Below are 16150 nucleotides of genomic sequence, written 5' to 3' on the forward strand. Positions count from 1 at the left end.
ATTACAGCTCTTGGCCATGCTCTGAACTCTCACACAGGAGTCCCCATGGCAAATATCACTGATTATGCACTGTTCTACAGTCTTTTTTTTGTGTGGAAACTTAAACCAGAAAACCCTGAGGCTCTCCTGGACCAGGGTTGGATACTCTTGTTTTTCTTGAAAGCAGTTTTCCCTGTGAAATTCCGCTGTAGAAACAGGCGTCTGCTGACAGTAGTAAAAAGCGCTGTTTGCTGCAGCACGCTTGCTCGCTCCGCGGTTCTGGCGTGAGAATCCTCTGCTTCTCCCGGCTTCCCGCAGCTCCGCCAGCGACCACAGGAAGAGGAGGAAGTCGGAGCCGTCGGTCAACCCGCAGGGTCCGCAGGGTGACCAGGGCTCCCCCCGACCGGCAGACCCCCACAAGGAGAGCAGCACCCTGAGGAAGCCCCTCGCCCGCTCCTCCCCCTCCTCACCGTCCAGACCCAGAGGTACACACACACACACGCTCATACAGGATAGCATAGAATAGAATAGAATAGAATCAAATAGAATAGAACAGAATCAAATCAAATCAAATCAAATCGAATCAAATAGAATAGAATAGAATAGAATAGAATAGAATATTGTTTGCTGGGGGAACTTCAGGACATATGCACACAAAGACACATCCACACATACACACACAAACACGCGGTCATACGAATCTACACAGTCATACACACACAAACACGCCGCCATATATATCATATATACCCAAACACACACACACGTAGAAGAGAGCAAATGTGTGCACATTGAACAATTCATATTTTTATCTAAAAATATTTATTGTCTTACAGTATATGGTTTGTTTTTTTAATTGTGGAAGGGCTGAAACAAGGGCTCAAATCTTAGAGAATGACTTATGAATGTATGCTGCCAAATGTTTTTTGTTTTTTTTTGATACACTGTACACTGTATTGTGAGTTTACCAATCACTATCAGTAAGGTGTAAGCACACTTGAAACTCAACTAAGGTGCAATGCAGTCACAACAAAGTGTGGTTTTGGGGCTGATTTACAAGCCTGTGTTTTTTAAAGAAACATTTAGTATTTCTCCCTCTAGATTCAGATTCTTCTCATTCTCAGATTCTGACTTTTCTGGCTCTGAGGGAAAAGCCAGTGTCTTTATGACTCTGTTAACTTTCTCTTCCTCTTCTCTTTCTTGCCATGCTGCTCTGGGGGCGGATTTGTTTGAAAAGGTGGGGATTTTAGTGTTATGTACTCGCCGCGTTTAAGTTGTTCAGATCCAAACCAGGATACCTCACGGGACTCTGACCCCATGGGTCCCGCGGGTGGGTCCAAGAGGTCCATCTGCTTCAAAAACGGCTGGCAGACCCAGCGGCAGGACGCGGGGACCTGGAGCAGCGCGGAGGAGGCCACCTCCCCCAAGGTCAAGTCCCGCAGCTGCGACGACCTGCTGGGGGAGGGGCCGGGCGGCGGAGGCTCCGCCCCCCACACCGCCGCCGCCGCCGCTCAGGCCCGCTCGGAGAGCGCGGGCTCGCTGGCGTGCGAGGAGGGGGAGGAGCCGGCGGGGCCCCGCCCCTGGCACTGGCACCGGTCCGCCCACGACACGCCGGGCTTCCTCCAGCTGTACCGCAAGATGCACCGCATCGACCGGCGCGACCTGCTGGCGTCCGAGGTGATCCGCTCGGTGCGCGCGCGCATCCTGGAGCTGGAGGGCGAGCGGAGCCGCGAGCGGGGGCCCGGCTGGCCCGGCTGCGGGGACGAGGTGCCGCGGGACGTGGTGCACACGCGCATCTCCCAGTACGAGAGCCTGATCCAGAAGTCCAAGTCCATGCCCAACCTGGGGGAGGAGACGGGCTCGGGGGCGGGGACGCCGGGGTCGTCCCAGAGGAGCGGCAGCCCCCAGCGCCGCTTCTCCGTGGAGTCCCTGCTGGAGGAGGACCCCCCCACCCGGGACCCGCCCGAGGGCCAGCCGCAGCAGCCCGGGGGCTCCGCCCCGCCGCGGGGCCCCGCCCCCGGCCCCTCCCTCCACCGCCACCACCGCCGCCCGCCCCCGGACTGCTCGGACAGCGACCACGACGCGGCCGCCTCCGACCTGAGCGACTTCATCCAGGTGGAGGGCTCCTCCCTCTGCAGCGAGAGCGACTACGACCGCTGCTCCCTCACCTCCTCGGAGAGCCTGTACGGCTCGGGCCAGCACCTCCACCGCCAGCACCCCCTGCACCACCACCACCACCACCACCACCACCGCCAGCTGCTCAGCTCCTGCAAGGGCCCGTGCCCGGCCTCCTACACCCGCTTCACCACCGTGCTGAAGCACGAGCGGGCGCGGCAGGGCCGCCGGCAGCCGCTCCGCCCGGACGAGGCCGACGCCGAGGCCGAGGCCGGCCTGTCCAAGCTGGCCTTCCTGGTGAGCCCCGTGCCTTTCCGGCGGAAAAAGGGCCCCCCGCCCCACCGGCAGGGGCGCCGGCCGCACCCCCGCTCGGCCGTGTACGCGGCGCTGGACTCCGCCCTGCAGGACATCTTCGAGCACCTGCGGGACGAGAGGAGGCGGGGCCTGCGGCCCGACAGCAGCATCCTGCACCGGCTGCTGGACGAGCTCCTGCCGGACGTCCCGGAGAGGAACTCCTCCCTCAGGGCCCTGCGGAGGCAGCCCCGCCCCCCGCAGCCCGACGGCCACGCCCGCCGCGGCCCCGAGCGCGAGCCGTCGCCCCACAGTGCCTCTCACCGCCGCGCCGACGCCTCCAAAAACAGCCGGGGGGGCAGCGGCACCCCCAGCGACGCACGCGGCTACCCAGGTGGACAGCATGTGGTATCCACCCCGCCCCCACCCCCACCCATCTGTGTGTCCCCTCTCCTGTGTCTGAATGCCCCCCCTTCCATCCCTCCACTCTGTCCTGTGAAAGTGTCTGTGTAAAGGGGGTGTGGCCTGTCCCACAGACTCCGCCCACCTGAGCACACCAGGAAGAGCAGAGCGCCTCAGTTTCATTAGTGTCTGTGGAAGTCTGGGGGAGCTGGAGCAAAGCAGAGCCGCTGTTATTGAACTGTTACCACACTATCTTATCATCGTTTTTTAAAGTTCTCTGTGAGTTCCCTTCCCACCATTGTTATTGTTCACATTTCTTTTCTTTCTTTTTATTTCTAATTCAATTTAATGGTTTCTGTGTTTTACAAAACTATTTATTTATTTATTTATTTATTTATTTATTTATTTATTTATTTATTTATTTATTTATTTATTTATTTATGCATTTTTGCATTTATGCATTTATGCATTTATTTATTATTCATTTATTAATGTATTTACGTTGTTTATGTGCAAATGGGATTTTTATTTTGCATTGCTGTGGTGGATGTAGTTCTACATTTTTAAAGTGAATTCTTCGCATCTTTGCATTTATTTCCATTTTCTTTGTTTTGTTCTGTTTTTGTTGTAATTTTAGTTTCATGTGGAGATTTTATTTTTTTCATTTGTTATGGTGACTGTGCAGAAAACTGCATTAAATCTGCTCTCCCTCCTACACCCTCACACTCTGTCCCTGCTGTGAATGCCGCAGGCATTTCTATATGTCAGTTTTTATATTTCCCACACTCTCCTGATTTAAAATGGCTCCCATTGTTATATAGCACTTCATAATGCAGTGGCAGCCTCTGACACATTCAGCAGAAACACTGACAAAGAAAAAAACTGCATTTCCCAATATGACTCTTGGGAAAGATTTCTCTTGAAAGGGATAGCAGTTCATTTACCAGAATTCCCCGTTTTGAAAAAAATGGCACTACATTTCTCAATATGCTTCAGTTACTAGAAAATCATGGCACTACATTTCCCAAGATGCCTCAGTCTCTATAAATGGATGATGACATTTGAAAAGTGACAAATTTTTACCTTTTCCATACACGTAGTGTCCTCCCTGTAGCATTTCTTAAGCGTGACTTGATACGAAAGAGGCATGAGTCTATCTAATACATGCCCCAGTGTTTATTAAGCATTATTGGTGGGTCGCTCCCAGCTCTTCCTTGTGATATACAGTGTGTCAGAGACACAAGGCATAAACATGCTTTTCTCAGGCTCCTTGGGGATGTATATAATGGTGGGGCATAAACAACCGCAAATTGACTCTGCTTTCAGAGTAAAAACGGTTATTTATGACTGTGAGATTCTCCACTTACATGTTGTATGCTATGAAACAGGTTAGAGAAAAAATATATATTATAAATCACCTTGAGATTCTCCATTTACTGTACTAAGGTGTGTGCTCTCAAACATGTTAGAGGGAAAAGATGTTATTCATCACCACGAGATACTCCACTTACTGTACTGAGGCTAGGGGCTGTAAGATAAAGACGTGATGCATTTTCCAGGCACCTGCTGCAGGGCACTGATGCAATGTGTTAGCCGCCACCTGGCCTCCACTCAAAAACATACATCACATTGTCATAACCAGGCTCCTATGATGACTCAGTACATTAGCTTCACTGCCATAAGACACTAAAGAGAAGAACTATGGGTTTCCCGGGAATGATAGAGGGGGTAAGGGTGCATGCAATGATCCCTTGTACATCCCTGGAAATGGAAGTGGCCATAAGCTGACCCTTTGTTGCCCTTGTGTCGTTCCCCTGAACGAAAATGTGGTTGCCGTGGTGACGTCCTGTCACAAGCATGCACCGGTGGAAGGGGTCAGCGCACCGGGTCATTTTGGGCCACCCTCGTCCTCACGGTCCCCCTTTTCTGTGTCCCCTGCAGATCAGGACACCTACCGAGGGTACTCCTACTCCGACGTGGGTCCCTGTCCTCCTCAAGGCAGAAGACCTACTCCTGAGAGAGAGGTGACCCACCCTTTCTTTCCCACACGCAGGGAAGCTTCCGGAAACCGCTGTCCGCAAATAACCTCTCTTGTGCTCTTTGCTTATTTCACAGAAACAGCCAGCCAGAGCAATATACGACTTTAAGGCACAGACCACAAAGTAAGTTTGACCAGTATATCCAACTGTGTGACTGCCCCATCATGGATTCCCAAATTTCTAGTTACCCAAATCCTCTTTAGTTGTGGCTGACGACCTCCATCCTCAATAAAATGGACAAAATTACGAATCTTTTTAACCAGCACCCTCGACTGATCGCAATGCTGTGGTTATGTAGCATTACAAGACATGGACACATGCCTAAATCACAATGTCATAATACACCACGTTTAGCTTGTTAGTACCATTTAAGTATCACAATTACAATGATCACAGTATTATCCGGGATATGTAAATCAGGCACGTACACCAGTGGTGCTTATATTGATAGATAACGTACATCATGTGTGTCTCATTGGGAAAGCAAGCCACATGCGTTAGGCTCATCTTACTCACTGCCCCACACTGCTGACTGGTGGTCCTGATTGTCCTGCAGGGAGCTCACCATTAAGAAGGGAGAGGTGGTGAACATCATCCGGCAGGTGGACAACAACTGGTATGAGGGAGAACTGCGCGGGAGAGTGGGGATATTCCCCATCGCTTATGTGGAGGTGAGTGTGTGTGTGTGCGTGTGTGTGTGTGTGTGTGTGTGTGTGTGTGTGTGTGTGCGTGTGTGTGTGTGTGTGTGTGTGTGTGTGTGTGTGTGTGTGCGTGTGTGTGTGTGTGTGCGCGTGCAGATTGCTGTGTTGTATTTTATTTTTAATTGTGGGCTTCAGATCAAAGGGCCTTATCTGAAATATGCACAGTAATATATTAATCTTTCTTTCTCATTATCTCTCTTCGTGTCTCTCTCTCTGGCCCCCTCCCAGAAACTCCCCCCAGAGAAGCAGCAGCCAGTCCGGCCGCCGCCGCCAGCGAACGTCCGAGAGATCGGCGAGGCGGTGGCCCGCTACAACTTCAACGCCGACACCAACGTGGAGCTGTCGCTGAGAAAGGCAAGGCCTACGCACACTGTGTGTGTCTGTGAGCCTGTGATCAGTTGATACCCTCACTGTGTCCGCACTGAATTAGTCTGAATTAGACTGTGTCTTTACTGAATCCGCCTCATTTATAGTTTCTGTTTGTAGAGTGAGTAGTCATGTATGGTATGTAAAGTGTATTCTGTATTAGAGCGTGGAAATGTACAGAATAATGTGCTGTACAGGGGTCTCAGTTTCAAGTCATGGGGGGTTTACAGTGTTTGCTGACTTCTGTTTGGCTTCTGCTAAATTGTGCTGAATTTGAATCACTTAAATAATAATTCATAAGAAGTCCACTCGCCTGATGTAATGTGAGTAGTCTATTATTGTATGTTTGCACCAGTGTAACATGTAGTGTGTTTGGCTTGTGCTAATGTGTGATTCGTGTGTGTCTATCAGGGTGAGCGGGTGGTGCTGTTAAGACAGGTGGATCAGAACTGGTATGAGGGGAAGATCGCGGAGACAAAGAAGCAGGGCATCTTCCCCGTGTCCTACGTGGACATCATCAAGCGCTCCCCCGCCAAGAGTCCCGGGCCGTACAGAGAGTCGCCCTCACCTCAGGGCCACACCCCCTCATCCACCAGGGTAGGCCCCGCCTCCAACTGTCTGCTCCGCCCCCCTGGGCATCACACCTCCCATATTCTCTTTCGTTAACATACTTCACTGGAATACAAGTCTCTATTCAACTTAAATGCAAAATCTCCTGCTCTTAATTTTTATTTACAAGTTGAAAAAAATCATTTGTCACTCATTTCTTTAATAAGTTACTTTACTGCCTCATACACAGATTTAAATCTGGTTATTGTCCCTGAGAGAAAATCAGTCGGTTGCAATGCTTTTTCATGCTGTTTTGAAGTGAATCCTTACTCAGATTTCCTCAGGCTGAATTCTCTGTTTTGTAGTGATCATGCACCTGTCACAGATATGAGCCACACGCGATGCACTGTGTCGTATGAGCGAGGGCGGGGTCTTTGCAGTCCATTATAATGGTTATAGTGCAGTGTCTTTGAGTAATGCCTCGTTTTGTGCTAAGATTTCTTTGTGTGCGGTGCCCAATTTGTTGTGAATGTTACTGGAAAATCATCTGAAACAGGAAGAGTGCAATCTGCGTACGTGGTGTCGGTAGTGATCTCTGGAGCGTTTGTCGTGTGGAAGCCGCGATAAAACAGTGGTGAATAAGAAAATGCAAATGGAAGTGCAAAAGTATTCAAAGTGAAAATTGTTGTGAATGCTATGACATCTCTTTGTTTGTATGTGTGCTCCAGTCAAAGGCTCTTGCCAGAACAGGTGGAGGCTGTACTAGAAAGAGCCTTCAGTGTGTGGAGCTCTTTCAGAGCTTGGAAGGTAACTGTTTGAAGTAAAGTGTAAAATCTTCACTACTGGTTTAGGTATGGAGGGGGTAATGGCAGTGGGTAAACTGAAGGTAAAGGACGTTTCCTGTTGTGACCTGACCTCCTGTGCTGGATTAGGTCACACAGACGTGTCTCCCTACTGTCTCAGTGTTTTAGGGTTGTCCCGCCTGGTTGGTAAAAGCTCTCCTCTCTCTCCTTTAAGCCCGTCGCTGCCCCCCCTCCTTACAGCACCCCGCCCCCTCCGCCCAGGCTCCGCCCCTCGCCCAGCCCCCAGAATCCCCAGCTGCAGGTTGTCACCAGTGAATGGATTTCCCTCACCATGGGCCCCTCCCCCTCCAGCAGCCTTGGCTCCACCCCTCTCCCCTCCCACAGCGGCTTCCAGCCAGTCCGGGAGGTCCTGGACTCCCCGGCGACCGTGCCCATGTCCCCTTCTCTCGAACCACCCCCTTCACCACAAAACCTCACGAAACCTCAGGAAGGGTGTTTCTCTCCCAGCTCGTCCCTCACACCCGCCCCCTGCTCTGCCCCACTCCCCCGCTCACCCTCTCCAACTGCTCCTGTGTTTGACTCCGCCCCCACATGCAATGACATATGTGAGGGCAACAGCCAACCCAGTGATTCACAGGAGGCCCAGGTTCTGCCACTCCCACAGTTAGAGGAGGCGGGGTCTACAGAGCCATCTCCTCCCCTTTCACCCCAAGATTCCAATGGCCTCATAGTGGATGAGCCAATCAATGACCCCTCTGTGGACGAGGGGCCATCCTTCCCAGCAGTCCAAGAGGAGGAGGTCCTGTGCATCATTCATGACAGCCAATCAAACTGCAAGTCCAGGGAGCATTCTCCCAACCCAGAAGCAGAATTAGCAGAAATAAAAGAGGAGCTTCCTGAACTCTACATAGAGGAAGACCCAGAGATGGACCCTGACAACAGTCAGACAGACAGACAGCCGGACAGACAGACTGACACACCTGTCCACAGTCCAGGGTCAGAACATGAGGTAGAGCCTGGTGTGCTGTCTGGCGGGCCTGTTTTTGACATGTAAATATGCATGCCTGTCTTTACTAATCTTGTGTGCAGTTTGTGTATTTCCTAAATTTTTGTGGGAATTAATTTTAAAACTACAAATAGAATATTACATGGCTCTTAAGATGTATTTTAATTTCTTTATAAAACATCTTAAGAGGCCTCTGGTAGAGTTTAATTTCCCATGATCTTTTTAGTGTGAGGATTGAATTGCAGTTAAACTGTAATTACGCAGAAAGGATAATGGTGAATGACACTTCTTGTCTATAGCTCTTCTTAGACCATGTGGCTGTAGGCTGAGCTCATATTTAGAAGGAGCGTGTGGAAGCAGGCGTGATGCGATTGGCCTGGTGCTGTTATTGCACTGAGTGCATTTCAGCTCTCGAGAGTAATCGAGCGGTATGCCTTCTTCGTCAGGCAGACAACCCATTGGGTGTGGCCCAATGCCCCCCCTCCACCTCTGCGTCGCACCAGCCCCTCCCCCCTACACCCCCCACTACTCCCCCCTCTGAAAAACGCCCCCCTCTCCTGGAGTCGAGATCCCCCAAAGTCAAGGTAAAGGAAGATGGAGCCGACCGGAGCACCTTGTGCCCCGAATAACAAACTCGTAACACCACCTGCACTGTGTTTCCCCTGTAACTCTGTAACACTACGTGCTCCTGTCTCTATGGTGCATGTGGAAGTGCCAGTGCCATGTAACTCTGTAGCACTACGTGCCCTTGTCTCTATGGTGCATGTGGAAGTGCCAGTACCATGTGGGAGTGCCAACAAAAACTTGTAAAATAAAAGTATCACAATTATTATTATATTTTAGATAGTTAAGAATAGAATGAAAACATTTTTTAAGGATTTTTAAAAGATTATTTAGGATTACTGGAGGAATAATTTATAGAGGCAGAGGGATAGACAACCCCCATGTTTAGACTTTGAGGTCCTTTAACGCACAGTATAAATGCAGTGACAGCAGTTACTGTGCCCAGCCACTATGGATAGAATTGGCAGTCGCCAACTTTTCAGTTGTTATAGAGGCAGGAGATGAGATTAAGCTTTCTGGCAATGAGGTGCAGAGTGTGTTTCTGTAGAGAAAGCAGAGTGACTGTGTGTGCATCTCTAGGCAAATAAAATTTGCACAGTGACTGTGGCATGTACAGCAGCATGCACTGCGTGCATGTTTGTGTTCGTAGCGGCAGTTAGCTTAATGCAAATCAGCTGTGTGCATGTATGGTGCATTTGTGTGTGTGTGTGTGTGCGCGTGTGAGTGTGTGTGAGTGAGTGTGTGTGTGCGTTTGCGTGTGTGTGCGTGTGGGTGTGTGTGTGCGTGTGCGTGTGGGTGTGTGTGTGTGTGTGTGTGTGCGCGTGTGAGTGTGTGTGTGTGAGTGTGTGTGTGCGTTTGCGTTTGCGTGTGTGTGCGTGTGGGTGTGTGTGTGCGTGTGCGTGTGAGTGTGAGTGTGTGTGTGTGTGAGTGAGTGTGTGTGAGTGTGTGTGCATGTGTGAGTGAGTGTGTGTGCGTTTGCGTGTGAGTGTGTGTGTGTGTGTGTGTGTCCCTGTGCATGATGGTGGCGCAGCGTGTGTTTATTTGCGTGTGTGCGTCTGCACTGGAAGGCTCACGGCTTGCTCTGGTGGGGGCCCTGTGCTTCCAGCGGGCTTTTAAACGGGACGTAGTCATCGACGGTAAACCCCCGCGTAGTCCCGTGATGTCCAGGAGGTCCTGCGGGTCGCCCGTCCGAGGCCCGGGCGGTCCTCCGTCCCACAGGGCAGGGGTACGTGCGCATGGGACAGCACGGCGTCCGAAGCCTCGCTCGTTGGGTGGCTCACTGACCCGCCTACAGTTCACCAGTCCCATGGTTACCCCGTCGAAACGCATCGCATGGCTCCTTCATCTAATAATGCTCCCGCCTGGGTGTGAACTTGCCGGATACTGGGTGTGTGTGTGTGTGTGTGTGTGTGTCCTGTGAACAATCACCCTGACCTAATTAGTCCACCTGTTAAATTATTTGTATGTAGTTATGTAGTTACATTGGCGCAGATTCCCCAAGTACACTGCAGTGGAATGTAGGTGTTGGGCATGTGTGCAGTCTTTATCTGCTGAATATCAATGCATTCATTGATTGGGCAGACTTATTAAGAAACCACCTGTTGGAGGTTGTAGGGAAGCCCTGTGGACACTCCAGCTGACCAGGAAGCGCATTCACACCCCTGATAGCACAGCCTGATCCAGTCGGAAAGTGAGGAAATGCAACAGCAATGCAGGGTCATCTCGTTTAGTTCTCAGACTAAAACGCTCGGTACTTCATCGCATTACACTTTGTAAATCAACCCCAGGGTTTGGTGCACTGAACCTCTGTCAAGATTCTGACCTTTGCAGGACTTAATAAAGATGTGAGGGAAAGTATAATCGTATAGACGTATTCTCCAAGTTTGAGTTTTCTCGCAGAGTAGCATTTCAAGCCTTTTATAGGAAGGCAAGGAGCGACGGAGTTCTGTGCTGAGATTCCATCAGTGTGGTTTGTTTGGAGCAGTGCATTGTGGGAAGATACCAGTAGAACTGAAGAACATGGAGAAGCTTTCAGGACCGTCAGTGAATCCCTGTGGTCTGCATACTTGTCTGGAGCGTGACTAGTGTGCCTGGGTGTGCAGCTGTGCTCAAGTGTCTATCCTTTAGACACTGTTGCCAGAACAGGTGGAGGCCGTTGCTATCCTTTGGAGTGAATCAGCAAAAACCATACTGATTACTTGCCGTTTTTAAAAACATGTCAGACTTTTCTCTATATTTTTTATTTTATTTTTATGTTTGTAGTGACTGTTTTCAGTCCTAACTGTCAGCATTGCTTGCAGTTAAACACAGTGGTCAGTCCTCAGTGGTGGCATGGTGCCTTCTCTTCTTTGTCTATGGTACTAGGCCTTCTCAGACATATTTGTGTTTAGTGGCATATTGGACAAGATCTGCTTATATATTTTCTCTCTCTCTCTCTCTCTCTCTCTCTCTATTTATCTATCTATCTATCTCTCTCTATCTCTCTCTATTTACCTATCTCTCTCTCTCACAGCGACCAGCATCCGGGGGAAGCGGCGGAGAACCGTGAGTGATGCCGTTCGTTTAATTGCGTACAATGTAAAAATAAAATAAATTTAAAAAATCGTCAACATGGAATGTTAACATTAACATTCCGGCAACGTTGCGAGAACTTTGCTGAGTAGCCGGCTGAGTAGCTTCTGTGCTTAAAGGCTGTTGTGGTGCCCGTCGCAGGTTCCACGTGCTGTACAACTACCTGCCTCGCAACGAGGACGAGCTGGAGCTGAGGGAGGGCGACATCGTGGACGTCATGGAGAAATGCGACGACGGCTGGTTTGTTGGTGAGGGGTGATAGGTCACTACTACATTACAGCGGTTTCACATTCTGCCTTGCTGTCTTGATAGCGAGATTTCAAAATAATACAAATCATTATTAAATGTGTGTGGGCCAGACTATGAAAAAAAATCATATTAACCCTTATATGCAGATGCAGATTTCTGTTAATTCTCAATAAAATGAGTGATTTGTTCATCTGAGTAAATACATGTTTCTTTAAACTTAATCAGGAATCTGCTGGAGTCCCTTATTGGACAAAATAATTTACTGCAGTCTTTATTTATTAAAATTTCTGGAACACTTGCTGTTGTATCAGAATAACTGTGGGTTATACTTCTTGTTGGTTATGAGCAGACAGCAAGATATATGTCCATATTGCATTTATAATGGCATGTGTGGTGTTTAAACCACTGCATACCTGGAGTGTTTGTAGAATACCAAGAAGCAGCTGTTAGCTGCAAACCCTGCATTCTCTAAATGGTTTTAATCGGTTACTGTAGGTTTAAGGAAAGGCTGTTTCCTGCTAGAGCATAGTATAGTACATGCAGTTCTGTAAGTGCCTGTCAAAGTTTTTAAGGCAAAAAAACTATACAAATGTGTGTTTGTGTGTGTGTGTCTGTTTGTCATTGTGTGTCACATAGCACTTCCCTACATTTAAATAAAATGAAAGTTTTAATAAAATAAAATGAAAGCTGGTTGAAACCATAGCAATCAATTATAGCTTATTAACAAGATAATAAATGAAAAGAGAACGTAAAAGAGAGTTTAAAGTGAAAGTTTAAAGACAAATTACTTTCTTGTGATATCAGTTATTTTCCAATATTTTCCAGGAATGTCCAGAAGAAGCAGGCTTTTCGGAACATTTCCAGGAAATTATGTCAAGCAGCTATAATGCCTTGTTCAGCGACATCAAAACCCCATGCAGCACAAATATGCCAGACGAAGACGCGTCTGGAGGAATAAAGAGCGGCACCGATTTTGTGTGTGTGTTTCACACTGAAGATAACCTTTAGCTATAACTAGCCATATTTGCAAAAGACTATTCCAGTAACGTTTTAACATTTTAAGTAACTCTCGGTATATTCCAGTCAATCAGCGTGTCTAGGGGGAAAATGCATTGGTGTAGAGAGACAGGAACCCTGGACACAGCACAGGCAAATCGTCCCTGTAAACCAGACCAGGTTATCAATGCACCAAGCATGTTGATTGAAGTTGTAATGGGGGATTAGGGCTTCCTGAACCTCATAGTGGGTGGGGCCACTATGGCCTGTCAATGACCTACACATATGACCCAATCAAAGACTTTTCTGTTCATGGGGGGGGGGGGGGGGGGGAGCTTAAATAAGTAAATATGGTCATTGGTGGCTGCACCTCCTTTGGGGGTTCCTGAAGCCTTGGGGGTCCCTTCACTTGTTTTATGAGTATTCAGTTCATTATTTATTAGCTATGGTTTCTGCTGACATGCAATAGATGCAAAAAAAAGAAGTGAAATGTAAATGAAGTATATAACACTATAATGTGAGAGTATTGATTATGAATTCTTTGTTCTGTTTAAAAAAGAAAGAAGAAACTACAGCCACACCTGATGCGAAAACACACTGAAAGATTTCACAAATATGAAGAAACCAAGTGACCTGTTTGCCTTTTATAATGAGTTGTTTATCTTGGGGGCTATGTGGCAACTGATATTGTGATTTAGAGAAGAGAAGACTGTCAGAGCTTTTCACTGTATGGAGTGGAGGTTCATGTTTAAATGGTGATGAAGGACCTGATGTATTTTTTTGGGAGGGCTTATGGTTCAACCTATCACCAAGCGCACTTAATCTTTAATTTTTACATAGAGAACTTAAGCAGGCATTGTTGTTTTGGATCCCTAATATCATTGGTTTGAAAGCCTCATTGTTCAGACCTAAGGACGAAGCGCTCTTTGGGGTTAGACTGAATGCATCCTCCCTTAATTTTAGCAGTATAGCAGTGTTACAGCAGTGTCTCGGTGCTCGCTAACATGTATTTGAGTTAACACTGAGGGGCTATCTGTGCTGAGGGTCATTGTAAGTCATAGTCAGTGTTTCAGCCAGTTAGCTTTCGTGCACTTAGCCTGGTCACCTCACGTGCTAAAGAGCTCATCGTTGTGTCATCACTATAACCAGGTGTTTCTCAGTATTTACAAGGATTGTATGGCTTCCGGTTTGATGCTAATGATGCTAATGCTATTATTGTGTGTTTCTTGATGGGAAAATGTATGAGGACTGCTGCAATACGCCCTCTTTATGGATGAAGGGGGAAAGGAAGATATCTCAAAGTGCCTCTTTCCACACTGTTTGTGAAATGGACGGAGAAGATTGTTCTCCTCCTTTAAAAGCATTTCCGTTTTATGGCACCTCGTTGGGTATTCTGTACAGCATATCTCTCCTGTGATTGATACAGCTTTGATGCAAGTCAAGTGTATTTTTAAAAATTTCAGTTGGGTTTCTTTTGACAGAGTCTCTTCCACCTTCTGTCCAGCTGGCAAAAAAAAAGCTCCTTGGAGACTTGAATCTTGCACACAGTGAATCTTGGCCAATAGCTCAAACACATCTTGAAAATGTGCTCAATCTATTGCGATTTTATTCTCCACAGCATGGCTGTCAAATTTGCTTCAACAATAGCAATGATCCTAAACAAGTGAGGGAGAATATATTGCCCAAAGCCACCTTTATTTAATTTCTCACCTTTTTTTAATGTTTACCCTGCGTTCGTGAATGGGAAAAAGTATTGTGCTGTGAAGACTTCACAGATATAAAGAGATTAAGCTTGTTTTTTTTATTATTATGGTTTATTGCACAAGTAACATAATTTTATTTAGAAGTTATTTGCCTTGTTTTCTCCATGTTACAAAGTGGATAGAGAGCACGCCTTTTGCATTGGAAACACTATCGTGGGCAAGGACAGGTGTAGCAGAACAATCGTTTAAGCACCTTAACATGTAATTATGATTTTGTTTTGTTGCTTCTTACTCCCTCCTGTAGCAGTTTTGTATGTATTTTGTATGGAGCTGTACATTGATGAAATCCACTGCTTTATAAAGTCTTTCTCACCCAACGTCACTTTGCATTTCCTTCTTGAGTTATTTCATTATTTATTATATTTTAGTCCAAAAATCCATCTCATTCGTGATGTCACTCAAGTGAAATCCAGGGGACCAAAATTTCCCCATGTGAAATATTTTTAGATGCAGAATCCCAAAATTTCAGGATATAGTTCCTATATGAAATATCGCAAATATTACAAAACACACAAGTTATTGGAATTTATGTTAGATATATGTCATTTGCCATACATCTTTCAACATTATCCATATTATTAAATGTTTTGTAAAGAATGCATATACTGTATGAAAATGGTCATAAATAATATATTGTCATTTATGACATGTTTTGGTGCATGCTAGAATGTTTTTCATTTGGAATAGGGATTTTTACCATGGACTTAAACAATGCTTTTTTGTAAGGGTCAGAAAATGACATTTATGCAAAACTCAAAGATATTTAAGAATGTACATGTAACGTGTATGAGAAATGCAAAAAAAAAAAAAAAAAGCACTATTTTGCAGTTTGTCTTTGTTACAGCCAGTTTCAGGGCCTTTACTGTACACTGAAGATGCTGGACTTTCTGAATTGTAATGTATGGAGACCAGGGTGACGCCTTCTCTGCCATTTCAAAGGATCCTGTAGTTTCTGTACCTTTTCTGAAAATATGTCCTGACTTGCTGCTCCAAGAACAAACACAGCGAACCAAGGTTACGGCCAAATTCATGTTTTTTTTCAACATTTGCTTTTACTGTGGGATTGTACTCAATAAATTATACCAGTCAACCTTGCACATTATTTCTAAAATAATATTTTGCCAGGGAACTGTCCCATTGTTTATCACATCTCGTAGCTTAGCATTCATCCCAACTCAGGGTGGTCCATTCCTAAACGGGGTACACAACCAAAACACAGCGGGACCAGGTCGAAGAGACCCAAACAGGACTGGGTCATGGCCTTTATCTTGATCCCAATGCTGTTTGCAATAAACACAGCAAATGAACTGACAATCAGACTGTCAGTCAGCAGCACGTGCGCTGGGATTGGCTTGTTGTGGTCACGTGACAAGCACACACCACTCAAATGCTTCCATTCATCCAGTCACTGTCTTCAGCTGAGACGTTCTTCAGCAGAATCCTAACCGGGGACGCAGTCTAAAAGTTCAGGGTCAAGAAAACTGGAACCAATGTGTTCTGGGCTCAATCCCAAGGTGGGAGCTTGACATTTTGTCCTTGGGCTATGTACTTAACATTCCTTCTGTACAAGCGAACAACATTATAATTGGATATAGAACAGACTTCACTCTGGAGAAGGGTCACATGTAATGCAAATGTATAATGACAGAAATAATAAGAAAAATGTCTGAGTAGAGTAGTTGGTGTGCATGGGTGTGTACACTGTGTATTTCTGGTCAGATTATTCTCTGGTTGTCCATCACCAAGGCTGGGGGTG

At 47.0% G+C, this 16150-nt stretch overlaps 1 protein-coding gene across 13 annotated transcripts in view; it reads left to right on the forward strand.

The window, feature by feature from the left end:
- Positions 1-15208, forward strand: part of sorbs2a (sorbin and SH3 domain containing 2a) — a 76166-nt gene extending 60958 nt beyond the window's left edge. For all 13 annotated transcript variants that reach the window (XM_035418779.1, XM_035418785.1, XM_035418780.1 and 10 more), the window contains 10 exons: positions 298-464; positions 1217-2779; positions 4729-4811; positions 4903-4949; positions 5383-5497; positions 5756-5881; positions 6305-6490; positions 11328-11359; positions 11528-11634; positions 12461-15208. In XM_035418779.1, the coding sequence (XP_035274670.1) occupies positions 298-464; positions 1217-2779; positions 4729-4811; positions 4903-4949; positions 5383-5497; positions 5756-5881; positions 6305-6490; positions 11328-11359; positions 11528-11634; positions 12461-12522 (2488 nt within the window). In that variant the 3' untranslated portion in view covers positions 12523-15208. The remainder of the gene's footprint in view (positions 1-297; positions 465-1216; positions 2780-4728; positions 4812-4902; positions 4950-5382; positions 5498-5755; positions 5882-6304; positions 6491-11327; positions 11360-11527; positions 11635-12460) is intronic.
- Positions 15209-16150: the final 942 nt, after the last annotated feature.

The sequence above is a fragment of the Anguilla anguilla genome, chromosome 5, assembly GCF_013347855.1.
Source record: "Anguilla anguilla isolate fAngAng1 chromosome 5, fAngAng1.pri, whole genome shotgun sequence".
NCBI classification, from domain to species: Eukaryota; Metazoa; Chordata; class Actinopteri; order Anguilliformes; family Anguillidae; genus Anguilla; species Anguilla anguilla.